The sequence below is a fragment of the Stegastes partitus genome, unplaced genomic scaffold, assembly GCF_000690725.1.
Source record: "Stegastes partitus isolate 25-593 unplaced genomic scaffold, Stegastes_partitus-1.0.2 Scaffold2165, whole genome shotgun sequence".
Taxonomy (NCBI): Eukaryota; Metazoa; Chordata; class Actinopteri; family Pomacentridae; genus Stegastes; species Stegastes partitus.
The window spans coordinates 1-27,891 of NW_007579896.1; the positions used below are offsets into that span (position 1 = coordinate 1).

Below are 27,891 nucleotides of genomic sequence, written 5' to 3' on the forward strand. Positions count from 1 at the left end.
GGTTGGAAGATTATACAATCTTATTTCCCCCAGCTCTTCTCCTTGAGGCAAATGAGTTCACTCTTACTGAAGACAGCCTTCACCGGAAAATGACAAGTTTCAATGAAAAAGTGCTTTGTATTGTTCACTCAGTAATTCAAAAACTAGAGCAGTATATTCACTACACGGGATAGATTATTAATGTAAAGCTAAACCATGTGAAACAAAAAACGGTGGGTAAACACACTGCATGTTGCAGAATCATTTGTACAGTCAGAGGGCTTTACATGCCAGCGGTTTTATTTTCTGGTTTTAGCCGACATGGGACAGTAGCAACTTTGGTAGTAATTGCCCTCATAAGAAAAAGGCTACAATGTCCTGTGCAAAAAAGCACAAACGCATTGAAAGATGGACCAGTCTGAAGTTTAAACTGAGGGCCGGGCAGGAAAGGGCAACTACAAGTAGGAACTGTTAAGTAAGAGCATTCAAACCTATGAATATGTTGTGACTATGTATCAAAACTTCGATATACAGTGAGTAAATAGCTGACACGGTGGAAGCTTAGTTGCAAAATGTTTCTAGCTGGCACTTTCAGTCAAAAATATAAGGGCATACATTGGTTGTGAATGACAAAAATGGCAAAATGGTAAACAAATTTCTATCACATCAAATGTAACCGATGGCTCTGCAACTGCAACTTTTTTCTTCTTTTTTTTCTCCTTTTTTTTTTTTTTTCTCAAATAACTGATACATACACACAACATACAGATTTGACTGTCCGCCAGTGAGAGTCTTTGAGTCGGTAAGCATAGTAATCCCAAAAAAGGAGCTCCAGACCGCGTCAACAGTTTCAGTGTCTCTGTTATAAGCAACAGAGTTGAAACGTCTCCTTTGAAGTGCTTCTCCTTCCTGGCCTCCCTTCATAGTCCGTCAGGTCTGGCTCTTCTGGAAGGAGGCCAAAACTGAAAGAAAACCCCTTTCCCAGAGTCTCCCAAAGCCTTGACAACAACTCTGTAATTTCCTTCTGCCTTTAAAAAAAAAAAGAAAAAGAAAAAAAGAAAAAACATGTTCTCTGGTCCATCACTACTCAAGGTGTAGTGTAGCTGCTTGTATCCTTCCCAAAATTGTAATACTCCTCCATGTCCTCCATGTTTGCGGTGGTGAGCTTAGTGAGGTTTTGCGAGCCACCATTGTCCATATTATCTGGCGATGTAAAGCTGAAGTTCTGTCCTTCATACTCCCCCTGGCTTTCCATTTCTGGAAGAACTTCTGGGAAATACAAAAAAGAAAAATCATTGACATGATATAGATCTATTTATATTTTCAGTCTAAAGCTCCTGAGAATTTGGTCGGTCCTAAGAATGTCCTTATACAATTTTAACACTTAGAATTATTTCCTTGTGGCTGTATAACTCCACCACTCAGTGAAGTTACAGCTTATACATATAAGTTTAGGCTTGATCTTTGACCTTTTAGATATAAGAGTTAACTTCATTATTATAACCTAGTAAACATTTTGTGAAGTATGGACAAAAAAACGTGCTGCGTGAGGTCACAGCAATCTTTGACCATCATAATCCAATCTGCTTATCCTGGAGTCCGAGTGGACGTTCGTGCCAGTTGCAGTGAAATTCTCTCCAGGTGGTGAAAGGACATTAGGTTTTACAAGAATGAGACAAACAGACAGAATAGCCGAAAACACAACGCCGCTGGCCTCTGCTGTTGGTCACAACTCGTTTGCATCATTAGAACTCTGATTTGATCAGATTTGATTGACCCTGGTAACGTAAGCAAACATAAAATTCACTTATCTAACTGTCCACTTTGACCCAGCGAGATTATCGTGACTTGGGCACACAGTTGTATGTTCACGTGGACTCACGTTGCACATAGTAAGAGGCTGACTGAGAAAGTAGCTTTTCAGGAACGTTTCTGCACGACTTAATGTTGTAGTCAGAACATACTGCATCAATAAATTCAATTTGTCCTGAGGATGTGATAAGCAAAAACAAGCAAGTAGAAAAGCTTACATTGTATTTACGCAGCAAAAACGGAGCCTTTGGCCTGATTATTGCCCGTATATAAAAATATAAGTCTGCTCAGACTATGTATGCTGACACTGTTAATATTTCTGAGTTTAAACTGATCTTTCTGCTTTATTGTCAAAATTAAATTTACAATGAGACCGTCTGAGAAATGTGCAAATTAATTAATGAGAATCTAAGGGTCAGATGTTGCTCGTGCATCCTTTGCCTGTTAAACGAAGATTTAATTAAAGAAAAAACAGCGGGTCTCACCTTGTCCCTCTGGTGAGACGTCCATTCCATGCTTGACCTTCATGTGCCTGCTGAGGTTTCCCTTCAGGTTGAACTTGCTGGTGCAGTAAGGACACTTGAAGGGCTTACTGCCAGCATGGAGGTGCATGTGGCCCAGCAGGTTGTACATTCTGTTGAAAGACTTGCCACATACCTGGAAAAAAAAACCCAAAATAATTCAGAATGGTGACACATAGGAGCACAGACATAAACAGAAATTAAATACATTCAGGAAGTTACTAGTCAACGATAGGTACTGATGAAAACATGCTGTCTGACAACTGTTGCCTCTCATGTCTGGGATTTACTTTGCATTTCATTCTCGCAAAGTTTCACGGTAATCAATTTATAAAACCTTCATGAACCGCTTCCTCGTAGCGTTTTCTTGTCTTCATTCCTCATTTCACACCAGTTAATTAGAAAGTCTTTCACTCGCTAGCGTCACTCAGGAGTTCAAATCCCCACCTTGCATTTGAAGGGTTTCACAGGCAGGTGGACGATCATGTGGGTCTTGAGAGTTTGTTTCTGGATGAAGCTCTTGAAGCAGACGTGACACTGGAAGGGTCTGACGCTGTTGTGGATGAGCATGTGCCTCTTCAGGTTGGCCGACAGGGTGAACTCTCGGGAACACACGTCACACTTGTGGCCCTTCATCCCCTGCGGAGTGCAAACGGCGGGATCAGTCAGTCATTTAAAACAATGGCTGCTGCAATTCGTTACAAAAAGCCAGGGCGGTGCGAAAGAGCTGAAGAAGGGATGCGGAGGGAACATACTGAAAAAAATCCTGTGAGGTGAGAGCGACAGGTCAGATCAGTGTTTCGCAAAAACATTGTGTAGGTTGTTGCAGTATGACCCCTCGTTTGGCCTGTTTGTCCGCACACAGCCAACATTTTGAGCTGCTGCAGCAGGAGCACACAACTCATGGAGACGATGACGTTGCTTGAACTCCCCTTTGCTGCCGTTAGGTGTAAAAATCACACTTCGAGTGAATCAAATCTCAGCACATGATAAATGTAGTTTTACATTCTGTGTGACTTGCACATTGCGTCTAGAAATCCTCAGACAAATAGAAAAAACACGCTACTCATTAATCCAAAACTTTTTAAAGTCTTTCTCTACATCAAAGTAACCCAGCGATAGTTTTCTGTGCATTTGTGAGTATATTGCAAATGAGAGGTGTTCACAATGACTTCGGTATACTTTCAATTCAGATTTATAAAAATGTGGCACAAGCTGAGGCCTCCAGTGTACGCCACTGAATCCATGGACCCTTTACATCCTTCAGATCATCACAGTAACAAGATTATTTCCTCACAGAACGAGTACAGCTGGGGAACCAACTATGAAAACACTGACTGTAACCTAATGTATAATTTTACCTACACAACAGGAAAGGTACAACTTTCCTGCAACACTCAGGCCAGAGAACAGGTTGGAAACTTTACCCCAAAAGAGTAACTTTTTAGTTGCACACACAATGCCCAGGTAATCACAGTTTTCACATCCTGCCTGTGAAATGTTGCTCATTTCTTTGACCAAATCAAAATCTATGGCAGCCATTTTAGGTGCATCAAAAGACATCATTACAGCACAGAAAAAAAAAAAGTCATTTCTATCCATCTTTATTCTGAGCCTGTAATAGTCTCAACCTCGCAGGAAATGTAAAAACACTGAGAGGCAGGTCTCAAGAGCAGACATCTAACAACATCTAAGGCCTTGAGGCTTGTTGAAATGAATGCGCCGCTGCCTCATACACTCCACTCTGCGGTCAGTGTCAGCACACAAAAAGTGAGACTGAATGAGTGGATTCTGTGTTATTGAGAGGAACAAATATGTATTTCAGGTCACTAGTGGGTCGAGAGACAGTGTTTGTACGAGCAGACAAATCTGGCAGACTGTCCGTCCACCCACCGTCTGCACAACAAACGGGTTGCGGTGCCAACGTCCACCAGGGGGAGCAATGAACAGGCAGCAGGCTCAAGTACAAGCCACAAAAGAGAACATTCTCTCCACTGAGAATACTGGCTGCTCTCATCTCTCCCAGCTCGATGATGAGCGTGGCTTTGGATTTCTGCTCCCCCGATAGAAATAACATTTAAGTAAATCCTTAGCAATACAGCAATTTAATTTGTCCCTGTGTGGGATTTCTAGTCTGTCAACTATCCTCCATCCATTTGTCCATCTGAAACAAAAAACGTCTCATCCTAAAGGTGAATCAATTTCTAATGACAAAGAATCATCAGTAGTACAGGTAAAGACAGTGCAATGCTCTATTAAGTGAATTGTGATTTGTGATCCCCGAGCATCCTCGTCTTTCTCGTCCACACCTGCGTGAATGTGTGCAGAGCAGGCAGGGGGCACTGAGCAATTACAGACATTTCATTCAAACGAGGACTGTAATGAGGAGTACACGGGGACGCTGGGTGTTGTGGATGTGCAGATTGAAATCTTGTGTGAAAATGCAAGAGGAAAAAAAAATCTATTCTGCTTCTCATTTTGCTTTTTTGGCTGTTTTAAGTCTCTAAATGCAGATGAAGCAATGAATAGGTCAAAGGCATTTGTGCAGGATAATTATCTTTTAAAAAAAAAAAAAGGGAAATTAAAACATTTTTTACAGGAAGTTTAAGACTATTTGTAGAATTCCAAACAGCTCACTCTTGGTTTGTTAGGATGAACAAACCTTTTTCAAAACTAGAAACTTGGCTTTCTTCATGACAGCCTCAGGACACAACCTGGAACCTGCACTATTAAATGGTGATTAACTGAACTCAGAGTAACAAATAGTAAAAATCACTTTTCCTTATCTTGACATAAAAAAAACTAAAGCAAAATCTGTCCCCAGTGTGTTACTGTGGTTTCTATTTTTTAATTTTACTGTAATCATACTCCGTCTGGATGCTAATCTGTCTGTATTAGAATGCAACACTTTGCTGCTACTCTGACCTCAAACCCACTTTTGTCACAACATAAATCTGACAAAAGACACAAAAGGACAGGGGACAGAGGATGGATGCCTGCCAGGCTAAGTGCTCTTACCTGCCTACTTCACCCAGATCTCTGTGAGTAAAGGACAGAAGATCAACAGAGGTGAGGACTTGGGACAACAGAGGAGTGGCTTCCCTTGGGTTATCCGACTGTGCCTCTTTTTTTGTGTGTCTGCTTGCTCACCATTATGACTATCTTTCACATGACCACAGAAAAAAACTCAACATTTACAGTGTGTTTGTTAACTATGGCTGGTGTCATTACCTTATGAGTGAGCGAGTGCTGACGGAGGTGGTGGAGCTGCACAAACTCCAGGCCGCACTGGGAGCAGGTGTAAGGCCTCGGGCTCTGATGCTTCAGGAGGTGGTTCTGGAGCTGGCTACGATACGCAAAAGACTTGTTGCACTCGGTGCACTGGAAGGTGTGGGGGCCCTGATGGCTGGTCTGGTGGCGTTTGAGGTGGGCATAGGTGGGGAACTCCATGCCGCACTGCGAGCAGACGTGGCAGCGACCTCGCTCGTGCTTCACCTCGTGCGCTCGCAGTTCGCTGGGATAGGCGAAGCCGCGGCGGCAGAAGCGGCAGCTGTAGGGCTTGACGTCAGTGTGTTGGAGCATGTGTCGCTTCAGGTGGCTGGTCTGGGTGAAGCCCTTCTTACAGACGGTGCACTTGTGGGGCCGCGTACCTTGGTGGGTTAGCAGATGGGTTTGGAGATGGCTGGGCTGCTTGAAGAGCTTCCCGCAATGTGGACAGGCGTGTGGTTTGATGCCGTTGTGGCCCAGGATGTGTGTGACCAGGTTGTACTTGGATGTGTATGATTTGTCACACATGCGGCACTTCCAGCGTTTCAGACCGTCTCCCACATCCACGCAGTAGGATTCATCAATCTGGATGTTGATGTCTAGTCGGTCTACTCTGCGGCCGCCGTGTCGACGGGGTGGCTGGGGGTGCGGAGGCTGCTGGTGCTGCCCTCCTCCACTCCCGTCCGTCCACATCATGCTCTGGCTGCTGTCTTCGTACTCACCACCCATTCCCATTTCTGTAGAATCGTAGCTGCCCACTTCACTGGTCTGGAAGTAGCTGCTGATGGCTTCCTCCTGCTGTGTGGGCTTCATCATGGCGTTTCCCTGGTGTTCCACCTCTTCCTCATCCTCTCTACCGCCTCGACCGTGGGCCCCCATAGGGCGCTGCTGGGCCTGCAGTCCTCTGTGGGCCTGCTCTGCTCCTCTATGGGCCACCTGGGAGGGAGGAGGGTGGACGTGTGTGTTGGGTTGTTGTTGGTTAGTTGCTTCCCGTTCACACTCTGAACAGTTCTTGTTGGTGCCTCTCAAGGTGGCCGGATCTACTTGAACTAAACCCCCTCGGGGAGCCAAATTGTTCAGCATGTGGACACAGGAGGACATTGCAGAGTTCACCCCTTCCCCTTTCACATGGGAGGAGGCAACGTCACCGCCTTGGAGGCCGTGACGATCGGGGCCGACCATTTTCTGGTCCGGATGTTGAGGCGGCCCCTGCTGCCACCTCCTCTGACTGCAGCTGGGTTGCATCTGACCGTCTTCTCCCAAGTTGTCTCCGAGGTAATCTCCGTTGGCTCCGATAAGCTGATCTGCGTACTCGTAGTCGACTCCGTCTACTGGGGGTGCAGGGGACTCTTTGGGTTCACCGGTGTAGAAGCCGTTGGGTGCAATGGTAGCTCCAAACACTTCATTCTGGGAGATGAGACCTAGCACGGCGGCCTGGGCCAAGGACAGCACGACTACCGGATCTGTCTGTGTGCCTATGTCCACCAGCCTGGCCATTACCTTGGGCTCACATCTACCCAGGCGCCGGCTCGCCTCCTCCTGGAGCAGAAAGAGACACAGACAGTCAAGACATCAGCACATCTAAGAGGCAATTAGCAAGTATATATCTGAGCTCCAATCGGCAAGAACAGTTTGTTCTGACTTGTTTGAAAAATGTACATAAGGGTCTGCTTTATTGTTTTGGCCAGTTTCCCCAGTTTGACTAGTGAACAGTTGAGAACATGCGGTAAGTTGTGAAAACAGCCAATATCATCTATAGTCAGAACAAAGTCAACAAAGTTGTGATTGTAATTTGGCAAGCACAACACGCCTCCAATGAGAACTCGCCCTTCATCAAAAGTCAGCAGATAAGGAGGAAAAGGCGTCGAGGATCGTCACCTGATCAGTGCTTTCATTCGAGCGGGTTGTCAGGAGAGAGAAAGGTTTGATTTTAACAAGCCATTTATTGCATCACGAGGAAGGATGCGCAAAAACAGACATTTCCTCCCACAGAGACGGACCTACTCCTGAGTCAGCCCCTCTAGTACGAGTAGTCAACCTGAATGAAGACCATCCAAACGCAAAACCTTTAGATATGGTGACTGAGACACAGGAACTATGAAAGACAGCATCCTAATCCAGCGTACTAACCATGTATGGCTTGTGTGTGTGTGTGTGTGTGTGTGTTGTGGGGGATTAGATGGCCTACTGATCTCCACACAAATAAGTGCAGGAAGGGGGGAAAAGAGAAAGAAGAAAACTGAGCAAGATTAAGAAATGAAAAAAGAGGATGGAAAAGCAAGAGAGGAGACAAAAACAGAGGAGAGAGAGAACAAGAGGGGGGGAGTAGAGGAAAAAGCAGACATACAGGGAGAGAGAGAGAGAGAGAGAGAGAGAGAGAGAGAGAGCTTAGAGCAGTGTAGTGGAGGGGAGGGGGAGAGGGAAAAAAAGAGAAAATGAAAGGTAGAGAGTGAAGGAGAGATAAGGAGAAGAGGGGGGTGGGCAGGAGGGAAGGAGGAAGGCTGAGAGAGAAAGACACTGGAGAGGGAGGTGAGGAGGGGGGAGGAGAGGAGAGGAGAGGAGAGGAGGGGAGGGCTGAATGAAAGAGTGAGAGGGTGAGTGTGAGGCAGCAGGCAAAAGAGACCAAGAGGAAGAAACAGAAAGAAAGATATGTAGAGACAGAGAGGGAAGGAGGGAGGAGGGGGGAGGGAGAGAGATAGAGAGAGAGAGGAGGGAGAGGCAGTGAGCAACCAGGAGACAGAAGGAGAAAAGAAAATGCCAAAATGAAATCCAGACAGAATGAAAGATATAAAAGAGAAAAAAAAAATTGTTTAGTGAAACAGACAAGCGAGAAGGAGCAACGAAGAAGAGTTGGAGACAAAAAGCTCAAATGGAGAGGAGGAGGAGGGGGGTAATGATGGCACAGACTAATATTTGGGAGAAATAAGAAATCCACTGACGGCAACTTTACAAACAAAGAAAATCTAGAAAGAATCAAAGCATCTCCGAGGGCAGCTCTTCTACCTGCCTGTCAGCCTGAGTGGGATCGAACCCACCAGCGCCTCAGCATAAGACGACCACTTCAACATGCTACGAGTGAGAGCCAATGAACTCACCACGCTCCTCCTGCTGTGAGGTTTCAGGTGCTTTAAGGATCTCATTCTTCAGTGCAAGTGTTGAGTGAGAATAGGCTATGTTCGCCTCCTATTTATACGTGAGGGATGAGGGGGGGTGGAGGGGAGGAGGCGGGGCTAACGTTACCCTCCTCCTCCTCCTCCTCCTCATCCTCCTCCTGCTCCTTCTTCAGCACAGTTTCGGTAGTGACTCCGGTCACACCAGCGCAAACACACACACAGCAGACTCAAACAAACAAACAAAAACAGTCTCCCAACAAACGAGCATGTGGGCACCAGTAGGTTTAAAAACAAACACGCAGCTCATCAGCTCATGTATCACTAATGCACGAGGCTCCTTGATAGTCTGGTGATAAATGGGCTAAGTCACCTCAAAGTCAAAAGACGCGCACACACACATACAGCAACAAGAACAACAACAACAAAAATAAAACCAACATCACATCAGTCTGAAATTATGGATCCAGCAGGCTGCCTCCCGCCTCACTCACCCTCCTTTCTTCCGTCTCTGTCTGTCATTCCTCGTCTTTGTTTCTGCCTATCCCTGTCTGTCTCTCTTCCTTTATCTACTGCTGAGTCCCTTTTTTTTCCTGTTTCATCTATGCATCTCTTTCTCTGCGCGTCTCCTCTCTGTATCTTTTCACTCTCTCATTTATCAAGTGAGGGTTTTATGAGTAGGGAAAAGTGTTGGAAGATTGTTTCGTGCACAGACTCGTATGCAAGAGTGTGACAGGAGAGAGAGAGAGAGAGAGAGAAGAGGAAGACAGAGAGAGTGAAAGAGATGGAAGGTGACTGACAAGGAGATGAGCAAATGGAGGAGAGAGAGAGAGAGGGGGGAGGAGAGAGTGGATGGAAAGAATACTCAAGGAAAAGAGAGTGGAGGGGAGGAGGGGAGAGACAGAAAGAGAGAGAGAGAGAGAGACAAGGGGGGGATGGGAGCAGAATGCGGTAAAAGAACGAGAAGAAATGGATGACGGATGAAAGGAAGACAAAACGAGAGTTAAAGGAGAGAACAAAGGTATTATTCTGCTCCTAATGATGCATCAAACGGGCCCGTGGATCCCTCTCCTCCCGCCTCAATCACGCAAATTAAACTGCTGATTGACAGCTCAGGAAACATGGAGGTTCGAGTGCGAAGAACTTTCATCTCATTTTGGCGTCATCGCGCGAGCGGGCGGAATTAGGGATGCGTGGCGAGATCAGATAGCCGCGGAGCCGTGAGACGGCGCTAAAGGTGGCCTCGGAGTCCACAAAGGTCATGCATATCCTGCCGGTGATGAAACCGAGGCGACACAAAAGCTGGAGCGAAATTACGGAGGGAAATGAGAAAATGGACTAGAAGACTCTCTAAACGCGTTGGCTAGTTTACATTTTGCAGCAAACATTTGGATTCCTGCATGTGTGCAAATAATCTGTTATTTCATTGATTAACTGTTTGTTCGAAGCCCAAAGTCACATCTTTAAAATCACTTTTTAAATCCACTGATTTTTGTTGTGATTTTTGCTTGGAAAAAAAAAAAATTAAAGTAACAGATACTTCATTATCATAGCTGTTGCAGATCCTGTCAATCAACAAATCTTTTTTCAGCTCCAAAATAAACAAACAGAAATTTTCTTGCAGGGATACTAACAACACCACGTGAGTCGCCAAAAAAAACGAACCAACAGTTGACTAGAACTGTGGCAAAACTGGCGTGCATTATTAATGAGTGCGAGTCAAAGCGGCGCATGTTGTAGGTGCTTTTCCTTCACAGCGTACTCTATGAACGCAACATTAACCACGCAACTTTCATTTCCATAAATCTTCCCTCAAGATCAATCATTCATCCTCCACTGTCACAAAGCTCAACTACAGACACGACTGGTTTCTCCACAGTTTTAATTGCGATGCTCCATCTAAAGGATGGTGGGAGAGAAAGCTCTACTTGAAGTTTACAATTATGCACAATGTAGGAATATAAAGTAAAGCCTGAGAATGTTATATGGGCATCTTAAAGGATTAGGATAATAAATATAGAACTGATCTGCACACTACAAAGCATTATTTAGATTTGGTTGATTGGAGCTAAAACTGTTAATTATTTAACTGATTTGACAGAATTTAAATTTGCAACACATGTAAAGTGCTTCTTAGTTTTTAATCTTCTGCAACAGCAAACTGAGTATCTCTTGGTTTTGGTCACAAACTTTTGCAGATTCTTAGGTATTGGATAGAAAGTAGGCAACACTTTTAGCATTTTTTAAATCTTTTACGACTTGTGCTGCACAGTTAAAATTGTGTATCATCATAAATATGTATTTACATCACTTGTGGCCATGTGCACACTACGCTATAGAGTATTATAGATTTAGTTGTCATTATTCATGAGTTAGTCATAAAATTGCTATTTTCCAACAATACATTAATGATTATTGCATTTCTTTAAAAATATTAGAGTTATATTTTAACACAACTCTTTCTTGATTTTCAACGAGCGATTGCCTTTACTCTCACTGATTTAAATGTTTTCATGTACACAACAAAACTTTCTACAAACACTTCACCTCCTCTGTGGTCATGATACAACCCACGTCCTGTCAATCACAACCCAGTCAACCGTAACGCAACCCAAAATGCCTACACAAATGATTTTCAGTAAGCAACATTTTGCTTGATTTCACAGTATTATGGATGAAGGCATGCGAGTCCATTCTGGTCTCCAGAGCTTCCTTTTCATGTTTCACCCTTAAACGCTCAATTAAAATTGCCAGTTGTTTTAAATTATTTAGCTTCGGGTTTAGAGTTCCCTCAAGTTCTTATTTTCTTTAAACTGAGAGCATCACAGAGATACAGGAAACGAAATAAATGATTTCAATTACATGATGTGACAAGGTGTGGCTAATATTTCAGCGACTAAAACTCCTGCTCACCTGGGTGCTGTTCACAATCCAACCATTTAAATGTCACATGCCTCACTCAAGGGCCAGATTTCCCCCCACAAAAGACAAACCGAGTCGCTCAATAAACTTTGTACTACACGGATGCAACACAAGAAGCCTCCCAAACACATGCAGACTAGCAGATACGAAAAGAAAAAAAACTTTAAAGTCTGCGTCTGCCGGGGCATTTCTAGGTACATGGTAAAGAACAAATTGATTTTTTTTAGTAACAGTTTCCTGAAGATAAAATCAAATGGCAGCGAGAGATTAAATCTGACTAAATGTAGCTTCTTGAGATGCATCCTGATGCCAGGTGTAAACTGCAGTCCGTCTCAGCAGCATCCAGACTTGATGTGGATATCTCCCGATAAAAGATGCTGAGGTGGGACGGACATGGCCCGGACAGAGCCGGCTGCCTTTGACCTACAGAGGCTGTCACAGAGCCACTCAAGGGTAATTTGCCCAAAGCTGTCACTGCTGGTAGAGACGTTGGTCCAGCATTCCTTCTGTAAACTCCATAAACGAGTTGTACATGATGCATACTAATATTTGGGCAAATGTGTTCGTGATAATGATAAAAGAATCAATTAATCAATTCAGTCCATAAACAGTGAACAGAAAAATGAAGCTTCTTAAGTGTGAGGATTTCTTTTTATGTTATTGTAAATTCATTTTAGATTGGACATGACGAGACATTAGAAGACATGACCTTGGACTCAGGGGAAGTGTGGGAAGCATTTTTAGATATCTTAAAATATCAGCTACTCTGACTTGTAATAGGGAGAACAGCTCCTACTTTATTCCCACTCCGAATGCAATAGGGAAAGTGTGGGAAGCAGTTTTAAACCTTTTCTGGCATTTTAAAGTGCAAAAGAAACAAACAAACAAAACAAAAAATCAATCAATCTACACTGAAAATGACTGAGTCCTGATTGGTAAACAGAATCTTAGTCAGCAAAGGCATGAAGCAGGAGTGGGTACTAAACCTCAGCTTTGCTTTTTTCCTCTCTTTCTCAGTAACTATAAGTATTGTATTAAAATCTACCAAACACAACAAGTCAGCAGCCAACGAAGGCTCTGATTTGTACTTTTATGCTTATTCTTTATTCAGTTTCTGATTTGAATCAATATTTCAACACTTGTTCTAATTTCAAACATTTCCTTTAAATGATATATTCAGTTAACATAATAACAAGAGATTCTGCTAGATCACTGTCCAACAGGCTTCATTTATGAACGCAGAGCTGATAGCCTATTGTTAGAGAAAGAAAAAAAAGAAGTACATAGATTTAAACTGTCAATCACAAAGCTGGTTTTCTCAAAACAATAATCTTTTGCTTGCACCTGACATCCTGTGACAGACTTTAAAGCTGAGATTTGGATGGTACTTGTTGAAATGCACCTGAAGAATTAAAGGACATTTTGTACATTTTTGAACTTTTAGTCCAAAAAAAACCTAATACTGCCTAACGTGGGTTTTGTTCTGAAGATTTAAATGAACATTATAAACAATATTATTAGATTAACCTATCAACTTTGAATTCCTTTTAATGACACAGTGACCCGTTTTCTTCCCACTCAGGCCACCAACACTTGTTCTTGCACTGTGAAATGTTGGTTGATCAGGTACAATCTCCTGTGAAAAAGTGCGCAATACTTTAACCATCAACAACTATGGGTCTTCAACTAGCTACAAGAAGAGGCGAGTTCAGAATTGTCAGAGCGAACATCATGGCCGAGACACTAAAGAGGGCATCGACAGAGGAGGTTTAACAGATCGAGCAAGAGGCCAGACTAGATTGAACGTCGGACTGTTTCTTTAGTTGTTGGAAAGCTAAAGCTGCATAAAACTAAAGCTGCACATTAGACAGCAGGCTGGTCGTCTTTCTGCTGGACAGTAATATTCACGTTTTCTACGTTTTGCTTGATGTTTGACTTAAGTTGTCAATTTGCTAGTTTTTGATCATTAGCCAAGCCCCAACCAGCTAGAAAGCTTGAACAGCATCTGCTTTACTCGGCTGGTAACATTCACTTTAAAGCTGGTTTCTACTATATGATGGTAAACTGTGCTGCAGTGGCAGTTTGGTGTGGAATTACATTTTTCCTTCACTGCGGTTTGATTACATTTTCAAAAGTAAGGATGCTGGTATAACACAAAACAAACTAATCTAATCTATATCTATACCAATATCCTCTTGTCTTAACTTTGGGCTGATATTAGATTATGTTGTCTCACTGATATTCTGTAATTTTAAACTGATGTATTTTTAATGTTGTTTTGTGAATGGACCCCAGGAAAGACTAGCAAGCACCTTGTGGAAGCTAATGGGGATCCAAATGAAGAATAAAGAATCCAAAGTTCTATTCAGCTGATGATGATGATTTAGTGTTTGGTGCATAAGCAGTTAAGAAGTTGTGTTCTTGTGTCCTTCACCGCTTGCAGAATTTAATGCACCAACAACCCTTTAATTACCATTTGTGACCACCGAGGCCGCTGTTGCCATCGCTCAGCAGAAAAAGGAATGGAGGGTTTGTTTACGGAGAGAAGGAACTTTTACTTTTACATCCAAAATCCAGAGATTGGCTCAAATAGCTTCTTGCACAAATTTCAAACCCCTACTCAGGACAAAACAGCAACACTTATGGCAGTAAAATCTCAACAAACTATCAACGGTTCCAGCTGTGCAGAAGGGAGTCACGAGGCCATCCGGTCTGTGAACCTGCGAGGTGAGGCAGCACCTGGTTTGTCTAGTTTACATTCCCCTGAGGATGATGACTGTCATTTGCGGGTTGTTTTGTAGCCCGGCTTGTTAGCCACTTGTTGAATGCAAGCAAACCACCGTGCAGGGGGGGATAAACCCTCAGCTTCAGGTCCGATTGTTCCTGGAGGCAGGCGATTACATTTGGGTTAATGCGAATAACACAAGTCCAGTAAATGGCAGCGTAGATGGACGGGTTTAATAAGGAGCAAATATGCAGTGATTGGTGAGGAAGCTTTGTGTTCACGGTAGAAATAAAACTCCCTGAACCCCCCTCACAGGTTTGGGGTGTTTTTTTTTGTGTGTTTTTTTTTTAAATAAAGTTTGCATCATAAATGTCATGGAGAAGTGCGGTAAACAACGAGATAGAGAGAACATGGAGGAAAGAGAGGGAGAGAGAGGGAGAAGAGAGAGGGAAATGGCAGAGGACAAAATGGGGGCGTAATAGAGGAAGCAGAGAGAGAAAGAGAGAGAGAGAGAGAACAGATGATTGCATGGAATGAAAGAGGGATTGAAGGGGGAGGGAGGGGAGGAGATAAAAAGAACAAGGACGGGAGGGGGAGTGAGTGAGTGAGTGAGCGAGTGAGTGAGTGAGTGAAATGGTGGAGTGAGAGAGAGAGGGGAGAGAGAGAGAGAATGAGAGGCAGCAGTGGGGGAGGGGAGGATGTAGAGGGAGAGAGAGACGGGAGAGCGAGACAGAAAAAAAAAAGAGGAGAGAGAGAGAGAGAGAGAGAGAGAGAGAGAGAGAGAGATGGGGCAGAGAGCAACGTGAGAGCAAGGAAGAGAGAGGGAGGGAGGGGCGGTGTGCAACGTGAGAGAGGAGAGAGAGAGAGAAAAGAAAGAAAGAGAGGCAGAGAGAGGGAGAGAGGAGAGGGAGGGGTAAAGCGTGATGGAAACCCAGAGCAGGAGAGAAAAAAAAAAAAAAGAGGGAGAGAGAGAGAGAGACAAGGAGGGAGGGAGGGAGAATGAAAGAGGGAGAGAGAGAGAGAGAGAGGAGGAAAGAGGAACAGAAAGAGGGGGAGGGGAAGAGAGCTGGAGAGAGAAAAACAGAAAGAGGTAGAAAAAAAAAAAGAAAAAGCAGGGAGCGAGTGAGGGAGAAAGAGAGCGCCAAACCTATCTCGCTCTGTTTTGTGGTTTCACAAACATGGCTGCAGCAAAAAGAAAAAGAAGAATGGCATTGTTGGGTTTTTTTTGCTCAAGTCGTCTCTCGCTTTTACGATCACTGATATTAGAACGCAGCGGCGTCGGTGATCGTCGTTAATCAATGTGCGGTGAAAAAAAACCATTCAGGTGTGCTGTGATGTGTCCGGCCTTCTATTCCCCTCCACTGATACATCGGCATTATCACGCCTATGTTGAGACCGGTGTGTTGCAGGGTTCTCAAACTCTTACCACTAAATGAATGAGTTACTCGCAGGCTTCAAGTTTTTTGTTTTTTTTGTCAATACTACTTCAGACTTTTGCAAATTGCCACCCCTGGCATTGAGCTGAATTAGCAGCTCCCTTTCACAACGCACAGCGTGGATGAACACTGGATCATTTTAATGTCAAAGAACTGACACCAAAAGATACCAAAGATAGCGATATCATCAGAAAGTGTAGGTCACATTAAAACTAAAAATATGGGCATCATGTCTAATTTGACGGAAATATGACTTGATGAGGGATTACTATTTTTGACACCGCATCACTCGCTCGCCCAAAGTGCTTCCCTCTACTAGTGATATTAATTTGGACAGTGTGGCTTTTATTTTATTGCCACAGTTTTAAAAAAATTCATTCCACTGGGTTTAGAGTTGTGACATTTACAGATTGTAATTTTAGAAGCAAGAGAGCACTGGTATCTTATCAGTACTGCAAGATCAGCACATAACCTGGGTTGAGGTATCAGTGCTTCCCAAAACTCTTTGTTATTAATATCTGATTAAAAAAGAAAGACAGAAAGCTTCACCATTAACAAATAATAAATTCAGTTCATGTTAATACACTTGGAATACAGATAGAGACGGATTATTTGACATATTTTGCTATTTTCGGTCTACATAGCATGAAGACAGTGAAGGTGAATACAGACAACAACGGGTGTTTTTTTCACAAAAAAAAAACGCACTGGAACTTTGTGCTTTTAAGCCATGCCTTAAAGCAAATGTTCCAGCATCACCACAATAACACTGTGTCAGCAGCACGCCTGTATATATTCCTGAAATCCCAACAGTGTGAATGTAGTGTTCTGAAAACTCCCTACGTATGTCAATTCTTCCACGTGCAGCTCGTGCAGTGATGGTTTCGCACTGAAAGTGAAAAAGGCAGCATCACTGAAAACACATAGTCATAGTGGGACCGACCGCAGCATGAAGCTCTAAACAAAAGTCAGGTATTGTCAATGTTTCACCAGTTCCACAAACTTTGCACAGTCTTGCATACAAGCATGTGATTGGACAGCTTGAGCTAGACTGTTGCTCCATGAGCCTTAATCGTAAATTAGTCAAAATGAACTTCATTTTGAAATCTCACATTTGTGTCCCAACTTGTCCTGCAGCCCTCGTGGTTACATGTGAAAGGCCACATCCAGTTCACTTTTCACTCTCACACAAATCATAATATTGCTGATTAATGTTGGAGGTTAGAGGCGTGTATTTACGCACCATTTACAGTAACAGTCAATGTGTTTTAGTACTGCTCATTAAAAGGATGAGGCATGACAACATTAAAAGTTACACACTTTTAACACACGCGGTCATTGTGTCATACAGGTTTGAATGAGAATAAATAACGAACTCATCCCTGGTTTTAACAAGAGTATGTGCAGGCAGGGGACAAATTAAAGCTAAATCCAGACTAAGTCAGAGGAAATGCTTCCATACAGGAGGTCACTGAGTGGTTTCACTGCAGAATCATGTGATTCATATACCAAGTCTAACAGATCTCAACCCAACTAAAAACATGGGATACTCTGCACCAACACAGAGAGAAAATATCTTTCCATAAGAATTCCACTCATCCATCCGGTTGGGTCTCAGGAAACTGGAAAATCTATGTCAAGTACATTTAAGCTGTTCTGGAGGCTTGTGGTTTCTCAGCATCGTACAAAGGCACTCCTTTAATTTGTCACCCATCTTTACACCTTTGCGTCAGCTACTCTTCCTCTCCCAGCACCGAACTGAAACCTAACACATGCACTGCTAAACATTTGACTCTACAGATACATTTCCCAACAAACTATAAACAATAACTAATGCTTGACCCCACACTGATCAGCGGCGCCGCTGGAGCACATGTGCAGCCAACATCAGCAGGCGCTCTGGCGGCAGAAATAGCCAATTTGCGTCTGTTTTAAACGGTGGAATCAAAGCGGTGAGCGCTGAGGTCACGGACCTCTGACGATAGGTCAATCTGTACTGACCTGTAGTTCAGTGACCCATAAAGCTCTTTTCCCAAAACTTGCCCGGATTAACAAAAAATGCAACACAGGGAAAACGCCGATTGGTTTGCATGCTTTAAATGTAATTTTGATCTCTAACCCAAATTCTGCTGTGTTTATAAAGATGCCTTTAAGGCTTAAAGCAGGTATAAATTACAGCTTTAAGGTAACCTACTTGCAGCCCTTGAGGCAAGTATACAGTATAATAAATGTATGAAGAGCTGTTCTCTGGGAATAAAGTCCCTAATTCCCAAGCACATGCCCTGTTAGCTTTTCCTGGAAACTCTTTTTCTCTGCCTATATGTTAGTGAAGTCAGTTCCACAACTAAGGAGATAAACATTCATAAACTGTTTCCCATATAGATAAAGAACAACCAGGATTATGATTCTGGTTTTGGTAGGCGGGTTAATCAGTCGCTCCCCACCTGTCCCTGCTCCCCCTACGTCACAAATTCAATTACAAAATTACTATAAAATATAAAGTAATAAAGCTATCAAACTGTTTGAGTGGAATTAGAAGACACATTTTTGAGTCTCAATAAAGGTCTGCTGCTGCTGTTAAATGCAGCTGTGGGCCTACCATTTTGTTCCAGTGCTTTGTAGCTGAAACAGTTTCAAACTACATCACTCCTTCTCTCCTCCTCTCTCCCATCACTCTTTCCTCATGTTTCCATGGATACACCCCCCACCCCCACCCCTTTTTTCTCCTCTCTGCCTCCCCCCCCTCACTTTTTCATCACTTCCTTCTTATCTTTTCTCTTCCAGTATCAACCCTATCATCCCTTCCTCGCCTTCATTGCTGTTTTTCTCCCCAACCAATTTCTTCACCACAGAGCTACTTAAATGCACATGTGGCAGAGTGATGATGATCTTTCCGCCCCCCCTCAGACACATATGAAAATACAAAATAGCACATAAAAAAAAAAAAAAGAGGTAACAATCTAAAACTACAAGATTAATGTTCTGGTACTACATTGATCCCTGAAGAGACATTGTCTTCTCTTGTTCTTCACCAGGTGGAGATGTGCTGCTAAACAACAGCACCCCCAGAGACTGAAACTGAGTGATATGCTCAGGAACACTTCAGCAGGGTTTGCTGATGTAAACAGCACCGTTTTGAATATAGAAACCAAGAAAGTTTTTTTTTTTAATGCTCTCATGCTGGATTCATTTGTTGTGTTATTATCTTCAGGTTGCTCTGCTTCAACTACAGTCAGCGACATCAACAGCAGAGCGAGCGGAAATATGTTGGAGGTGTGAAGGTACACGCCACTGTGCAGAAGTTGATGCACAAGAAATGATGCCATAAATAGTTTTTCTTCATCAGTTGATGTCACACAAAGAACAGCAAGCGGGGGGGAAAAAAAGCCTAAATCAAATCAATATTTTGTTAAGCCAAACACCCTTTGCCTGTAAAACAACATAAATTCTGAATTCTCCCAGAATTGGTGCACTCAGCTTTTCAAGGTGCTTGGCAGGTATGTTGCTGAGAAGAACCTGCACACAGCTCTTTGGTCTCAGCTGATTCTGTCTCATCATGTGATCCCACACTGATACCACAACGTTGAGATCGGGCCTCTGTGGGGGTCACGCCATCTGTTACAGGAGTCCTTGTTCTTCTTGTTGCTTCAGACAGATCTGTAGGACTCTGGCTGCATGTTTGACAACTCTCTGATGGTACTGCAACATAGTAAAAATCTGAACATCTACAGTGCCTCAAGCGTTTGCACAGCACTGCATATATCAACATCCTACACTTTTTTTTTGTTTTTTGTTTTACAAGAAACTAAATAATCCTACGGCGGAGTTCTGGCTTGATTTATACTCCTGCACTGAATGTACGCAGAGCCGGTGCAAGAGCCTGTATACGTCCATACTGCGTTAATCTGATACTACACCGGCGAGGTGTGGGATTTTTATGCCACTGTGTTGAGTTTCTTAGTGATGGAAACAGAGCAGGTCATGTTTTAGCTGAAGTGAGTTCAACACAGGTTATATTTACTGAAATTGGTAGATTTATGAAAAGGAGAAAGTGGCACATGGCTAAACAGGCAGAACAATGGCTCTTGGGTTTGCATTATGAGCATCAAATGCTGCATTTTGTTTCATGTAAGCATTATCTTTGCATCCAACTGTCACAACAGACATGAAAACTCATATTTCTCTCAGTCATGCCACACACTGACATAGTGTATAACATTTCAGATTCAGTATGACGCTCTCTGTCCAAGGACATCCACAAATCTGTTTCAATATCAAAGAAAAATGCACTTCATGGAACTCCAGAACTTGCCTGAGAATCATCACATTTAAACTTTTCTTCAGTATCAAAGTATTCCAGTGAGAGTTGCTGGCACATGCAGGGGTACTTTTCAAAGAGAAAATGCTCATAGATAATTCAGAATACTTGTAATGGTGCCAGTTTGTCAATATGTACACAAATACAGGCTGAAAAAAAAACTCAGCTCCGCTTGTGCCCCACAGCAAACTCAGAGACTCTATGAAACATTCCTGTTTACATCCCCCACAGCAGTATGAGAACTGTAGAACTGACCTGATACAAACACCGCTTTTGGAACTACAGCTGAGAGTTTCTGTTGAATGATAGTGATGAAATGTTATGTATTCAAATCAGCGTACGTTCTCGACAGTTCTACACCTTGCAGCATTCATAATAAATGCATTTACTAGGAATTGGTTTGAATTGCATGGTTGCTTGATTGCACCACTGATTCCCAGCATCTTGCATACAAACAGTCAACGTGTCAGCACCGTCTGACGGACTCGGGCTGAACACTTCGCAAAAAAAACAAAAATCACACTGCAATATGAGTCACAGTTTTAGTGGGAATGGCCACTTTTTTCACTGAAACCAATATAAAAAATGATATGAGATTTTTGGCTGCAGTCTGTACCCAACAAGCATGTTTTCTTATTATCTGGAAAATATGATTTCGGTGCCGGGGCATCTCAGTCGCACCACAAAGCTTCATTTAAAATGATAAGTTGTGAGACATTTTATCAAAAAATTGCAGCTCCTGCAATGTGGATATTGCACTTGGACATATTGCAATTTCAATAATATTTGGATTAACTGAAATGACTCACCTCAATGAAGCAAATTGTGATGGTATTAATGGATTCTGTGACCATTTGCAATTACAGTTGATAAAAATAAACAATAAATTAGCGTAACAGTGAAAACAGGAAGGTTAAAAGCAGCCTGAGCATGTTTTGGCACATGCAGCTCTATTTAGTCCAACATGGATTTTTATTGTTCCTCAACAAAAGTTTCCACCTCTTAATAATTTCTCCTCCCTACAAAACTTAAGCCAACATTCCCTGAAATCTGCGAAAGACGTTTAACTTCTCAGGTAGCTGCTTTCCCTCTATTTACAGCCTCTGTTTAAACCACTTATCAGCACTAACAGCTGAGTAACACAGTGTGCCAGTCAAAGCAACACTGCAAAATGGCTGTATTGTCTCCATCTCCCTTGAGGGTAACACCATCCATCCACAGAGGTGTAGCGATGCTAAACATACATCACCAACTGTAAAACTACTGAGATAACTAGCTGAGCATCGCTGACCTCAGTGCTGCGCAGTGTCATGACTGGAGTCCCATTACTGAGAGACACACAGATGCAGAGACGGTGTGAGAGGACCGAGAGGGAACGAGAGAATGGGAAATGGAGACAGTGAGAGAGAGAGACGGCGTTCACACACACACATACATACACAGTGCACGCTCACTCACACACACACAGCTAAAATTACATTGAAGAGGGCATGAACTAGGCCACCGCTCTGCATTATGCTGGAAAGTGGTAGTTAGCTAACTGAACAGAGGCTTGCAGAGACCTGAGGGCTAAAGGCCAACACTGAATATAGTTACAGACTGCATGCTCTGCTCTATAGCATGTCAGCCCAGATGATTGTGGAGCTGCTCCTGACTGGCTGATAATCAGGATGCAATCAGAATGAAAAAAAGAAGAAGAAGAAAAAAAAAAGAAGGATGATTAGACGTCTTTCTGCACGGGGGAACTGACAGTTGAAAAATGATTCCAGCCATAAAATAATTAACAGACTGTATAATAGCATGTTCTGTTAAACTGCAGTAAAATAAGTTCAATGCTGCTAATCTCTTTCACACAGAGAATTTGGCAGGATTGGGGTACAGTGACAGGCCCAAACCGACTCGCCAGACAACTAGTAGCAACTTCACACAGCAAAAGCTGGCAAGGACAGCGTTTAGCCAGACCAGCAGCGAGACCAAAACTGACAGGCATGACTCGCACCTAATAAGCATTACATAGTGGAGCTGTCTATTAAAAACTCCCTATGAGTACAGTCTATGAAACAGGCCTAAGCTTCCTTAAAAAAAAAAACTGTATTAAAGTGGTATTTTTCTAACTTAATCATCAGCAGACAACAGATAGTGTTCTGCCTGTTGCCTGTATTCAAACAGAAAGCAATCACAACTGCATTTTAAAATAACAACAGCAAAGAGCCTCAGACGTGCAGGTTGGCCCCGTGCAGCATAAGGCACCGTGGTGCTTCCAGCTGATGTCAGCATGCCAAAATGCTCACAATGCTGACAACAGATATAGTGTTAACAATGTTCAACTGCTCAGTTTAGCATTTGGGCATCTGATGTTTGGAGTTTGTGCAAAACACAAATGCAGTTGGATGTTTTTTGCAGGTTTCGGCTCATCAACAGAGATGTTGGACAAAATGAAGGTTGGACCCGATGAGAGCGCCAGATGAGAAGTTAAAGGATCATGTCATCCTGAGGGAAACATGATTTGATGAGAAACTATCCAGTATTTGTCCCAAATGTCAACCTCGTGGTGGCGCTGGATGAAAAGTCAGGAGATCATCAAGGTCGATGGGATTAAACCTCCAGAGTTGGTGAATGTCTGTAAAACATTTCGTGTAAATCCACCCAACAGTTGTTGAGAGATCTGAACCAACAGAGACCGACACTGCAATCCCCTGAGCCACGCCACCAGCAAGAGGGGGGAAAAAAAAAGTACCCTGGCACAGATGAGTCCAGGTTTAAATCTAGATCGCTTTTTTGCCTGCTGTCTCTGAAACTCAGCATCTGCGTCTCACAAACAATCAAACTGTGCGTTTCGATTATTTTACAGCAACGACAGTTGTGTTACGAACAGCCAAAGGACGCTCCGACTGCAACCAAACTGCTTAGCAATCTCAACTAGCAGATTAATTAACGAAGCCATGCAGAGTAAATTGTCTGTTTGCTTCAGGATCACAGTTAACCTAAATTCAGTTTCACTTTTAACGATTCAACGCCGCAATGCCGCTTTTTTTTTTTTTTGTTCCAGAACGTTTGAGCGCTATGCCTACACGTTTCACTCATACAGCAAATGCAAACAAACTGGCAGCGCACACTGGAGGTCGTTCAGCACGGCTCTAACCAACAGGCCCCACACATTAGGCCTTTGTGCTTTGAGAAACATCAGCCTCTTTTTTTTCCTCCTCCTTTTTTTTTTTTAACCCTGCCTGCAGCACAGCCGAGCGCTGCAATGTGCTGACACCATCATCAGCTATTCTAAACCTTTTGCCACAGCTATATTCCCACATCCTGATAGAGGAGGGATGGAGAACATAGAGAAAGGCTCATTTTCATTTATCTTCATTTACAGAAGATGTGTCACATTTTCAGTGTCTGGTAAGATGATTGGTTCAGTTTTTTTAGAGGAATATTGCAGATAGGCTTTCTCTTTGGCCCCGCTGGACTTCTTTCAACACAGTCACCCTGCCTCTGATGATCCATGAAGGAACGGCTTATGATCCCCTGAGTAGCATACAGATTGTGTAGTAGCAGCGGCAGTGTGATAACACATTATTGATCCAAACTTGGGGAAATTCATTTATCACTGTGCACCTCAAACTGGCCAAGAAATTAAAGAAAAAAAACTGTACAGTTAATCTTGGAGGCATAATTTCTGCAGACAGAATATGAGCCAGAATTGCTGACAACTTGCCGGCGCTTTTTGCTGAATTATTTTTTTTTATACACTGCTATTAAACTGAATACTGTCGTCTCATCACCAAGCTATCATTCTATACTACAAACAAAGCAGTCTGGTCCACATACCGACACATAACGGCTGCATTATTCATTGGGAAAATAGGCAAAGCAGATTAAATCCACCATTAACACGAGGCTGACACACCAGACAACAGATATGGCAGACAGCCGAGAGACAGCAAGTTTGGAAAGAAAATTAATATTTGGCCGGGATTCCTTCCAGAGAGGAGAAGTTATCATGAAACAGGAGGAAGTCAAACAGTCTCGAAACTGCATGCAGGGAGGCAGAGCACTGCAATCGATGTGGCCGTGACTGGTCACCCACAAGAGCTGCTTGACAGTTCAGGGGAAAAAAGTACAGAAAGAGCCAATGGACACACTCTTTAAAAGACAGAGGTGGAGGTGAGAGCGAGTGAGAGAACACCAGGCCGGCAACACTTAAACACACATGAGGTAAGGACGGGAGGTCAAAATGAGTGGACGTGCTCCGATGAAGAGCTGGGATGAAATGGGATCTCCTGGTAAAGGAACCGCAGAAACTCTAGAAAAGAGTTGGATGCGGTTGACGCCCCGCGCTCCCCCGGGCGCCGACACCATCGAGTCATTCAAGTCAAAGTGTCCGAATTGAGTCACTCAAGAAACGCAAACAGCGACGTGAATTAAGACTTGCGCGGCTGCAGCTGAGTCATTTGAATATTTCCATCTAAATGACTATCAATCAGATGACCCATAGACCACAAAGGGGAGGATGTCTTTTTAATTACTGCCAGCCACTGAAGTGCACTGACACTGAACTGCATCAGAGCACATCTATAGGCCCCGGGCTGCCAACTGGTATGCACAGTATGCCGCTGCCGTGCTGCATGCAGTGCACCACCGTCATTACATGATTAGACGCCGCATGGGCAGGTATGCGAGGGGTCAGCCGTGTGGCTCCGGCTTTTGCATTTCATCACATGAAAATGGCACTGAGGCAGTCCAGAAATGAGGGTTACATATGCAGACGGCCACACAGGACCTTCACTTCCCTTTGACAAGCCAGTGTGAGATGCACTGCCCTCATTAGTGCAGTGGAGGATACCTGTGTGGCCTACCAATGATCTCTGACAGCCCTGAGAGGAGTCAGCCAACTGGTGGGAGTCTGTGCTTCCCCTCAGCAGCAGCAGCAGCAGCAGCCCGGGCTACAGGTTATCTGCTGCAGTGCATCTTCCCGGTGCTTTGCGGTGTCGAAATATCCCCTCTGCGCAGGGTTCTGACCAAAAAATGTGGCCTCGACTGTACATTACCCAGACAGAGAGCACGCAACACTGGTGGACTGTGCGCACTCCAGCCTGCTCCAAAATAAACCATCATCCGCCGCGTAAAAAAGGAAAGAACTTGCTTTAAAAAAAAGACTCGATAACTTAACAGCAAAAAACTTTCTTCAAGACAGGCCTACCCGAGACACCTTGGCCTCCCGCGTCTCGGCATGATGGGGTGGGTTATGTGTCTGTGCGGGGTACAGATTAGTGATGGGCTAATGTGGCCTGGTGTCGCCCCTTTCTGCGTCTCTCTTTTTTTTCTTCTTCTTCTTCTCCCCTCCTCGATTCTCTCCATCCCCCCCCCTCTCTCTCTCGACGCCATCTGTTTGTGGCATGAGAGAATGTGGAAGTAAAAAAAGAAAAGACGACATTTTGACTGTAGTTGCTGACCTACATCGCGCATTTGTTTTCGGTACAGCCGCGACAAAAAAAAAAAAAAAAAAGCCGCGCCAGAAAAAAAAAACAAGACAGTCGTCCGAAGCGCACGATCTCCGCACAAAAAACGCGCATACATTTTCTAGCCTGGTCAGGAGGAATTTAATAAGTTACGGTTGAAACACTCCTCCTCCGCCTCGCCGGGCCGGACAAGTCAACGCTCCGGCACCGCGGCTACATATATCCCCCTCTATTGCATCCGAAAGGAAGAGAAGAAGAAAAAAAAAGCGCAACTCACCTGATTCCAAAATCGGTTTATGGTGGCGACGTGACTGTGGTTAATTTTAATATGGGAAAAACAGTTACAACGGTGGGTCCCCGTTGTGTGTAGCAGGAAGGAGGGAGGGGAAGGGAAGAGGGGCTGACGTGAATGAATAAACAACTGAGCTCCTCCTCAACGCCACAAGTAAAAGCGGAATGTGGCTGACTTTATTGGAATTAACCACCGCGCGTTGGGCATCATCTTTACGCAGCCGACATCACTTATCGTTGCCTGTTTGCAACATTAAATGGCGGCTTTTACAGGCAAAGCACGTTAAGTTGCAAATTTGACAGAGATCTGATTTAAAGATAGCCCACATTGAGACTGTATTATTGCAGATTTTTATGTTAATATTAATTAATGATACCCTCGTTTTCATTTTTTTTTTTTTTTTTACTGTAAAACACATCGTTTATATGACATTAGCAAAATCCACCAGGTGGCACTATGTCTGCACTCTGTCAGGAGGGAAAAATCCCCTCATAGGAATTAAAGTTGCACAAAAAAACACGTTTTTTGTTTTCAGCTGAAAAGTTTGCTAACCTACAAGCAAATTCTGAATATATCAATATGAATACAGTCATGTTTCAAAAGTCTTTTCTCTGTATTTGTGCACTAAAGGCTTCCTCATCACACCTGTGTTTGACAAATACTGGGCTGTGATTGGCTTCCGCACCACTTGAGTTATGATGTCACAACATCCCATTTTTAAACTGAGATTTTAGGAGTTCACAAAGAAACTTTCCGAGCATGGCAGATTAATTTAGAAGAGCTTTCTGCTGTCAAACTCTGGCCAGACATCATTTTTGAAGGTCAACCATCCCATTGGGGCAACAAAAAGCAAAACAGATTTTTGAGCGCTGGAGGGCTTTAAAAATATATATTTTTAAATATATAAGAGTTATCTATCTGTGTAATCTGACTGTATCATCCAAACAGACTTTATCTTGCCAAACTGGGAAATTCTTGTGTTACAGCAGCCAAATAGAGCAACAAATGCAATGAATTATACATTTAAATTATTATTATTTTTTTAAAAAGATGCAAAATAGTTCAAATACAAAGTAGAAACATGCACAAAATGATACAATAAAAAGGGAAAAATGCAACAACAAATAACTGATTGCAATATTTATTTGGTGGATGAAGACTATTTTGGAAAAAATCTATTTCCTGATGATTTAGTATGAAAAGATAACACATTAAATTCCAGATCTACACATTAGTATTAGCTTTTTACATTAAGTATAGATTGATAGATGAGGGAGGAACATCCCAGACAAAAAATAATACAATAAAAAATTAGCCTCTTGACAAACCAAATTGACAGGTGCCCCCTCACTCAAATCAGAATAATTGGATTTAATTATAATATGAATATAAACTAAAATAATAAAACTGAGCTGTAGTTATTCATGTCTGAAGATAAATTCACAACTCTGACACTAGAGGGCACAAGCGCTCCACTGAACTCATGCAGCTGGGTATGAAAAGTGTCCTCTGTCTAAGTGATTTACATCTCATTTGATTAAAATACCTTAATTAATTCACTGCTGTTAATGTGTGAATAACTACATCAGTGTTCGTCTGTAAACTGCCAAAGAAGATCAAGTAGGTTCACTTAAACGCCACTGGATCATGTGATATACAGATCCTCTGTTCAACACATGTTCAGTGGTAAAGCTCTTCTCCTTTTAAAGGCACAAATTCTTCCATCCATCCATTATCTATACACCGCTTAATCCTCACTAGGGTCGCGGGGGGCTGGAGTCTATCCCAGCTGACTCAGGGCGAAGGCAGGGGACACCCTGGACAGGTCGCCAGTCTATCACAGGGCTACACTTAGAGACAGACAACCAAGCACACTCACATTCACACCTACGGTCAATTTAGAATCACCAGTTAACCTTGACATGTTTTTGGACTGTGTGGGAGGAAGCCGGAGAACCCGGAGAGAACCCACACTGCACGGGAAGAACATGCAAACTCCACGCAGAAAGATTCCGGTGCCCCCACCGGGACGCAAACCGGCGACCTTCTTGCT

The 27,891-nt window shown here is 43.2% G+C and overlaps 1 protein-coding gene across 1 annotated transcript; it reads right to left on the minus strand.

Moving 5' to 3' along the window:
• Positions 1 to 94: 94 nt before the first annotated feature.
• On the minus strand, positions 95 to 25,932 carry LOC103374169 (zinc finger protein 710-like). Its single transcript, XM_008304211.1, has 5 exons — positions 25,824 to 25,932; positions 5,544 to 7,118; positions 2,760 to 2,951; positions 2,277 to 2,448; positions 95 to 1,248 (listed from the first exon to the last, which is right to left on the minus strand). The coding sequence occupies exons 2-5, from the start codon at positions 7,074 to 7,076 to the stop codon at positions 1,067 to 1,069; spliced, it is 2,079 nt and encodes a 692-aa protein (XP_008302433.1). The 5' UTR covers positions 7,077 to 7,118; positions 25,824 to 25,932; the 3' UTR covers positions 95 to 1,066.
• Positions 25,933 to 27,891: the final 1,959 nt, after the last annotated feature.

Excerpts from the sequence above, each read along its gene's own strand:
- LOC103374169 (XM_008304211.1), bottom strand. The coding sequence starts at position 7,076 with ATGGCCAGGCTGGTGGACATAGGCACACAGACAGATCCGGTAGTCGTG. Across the intron at positions 2,952-5,543 it reads AGCACTCGCTCACTCATAAG|GGGATGAAGGGCCACAAGTG; the intron begins GTAATGACACCA and ends TGCACTCCGCAG. Across the intron at positions 2,449-2,759 it reads TGAAACCCTTCAAATGCAAG|GTATGTGGCAAGTCTTTCAA; the intron begins GTGGGGATTTGA and ends TTTTTTTTCCAG.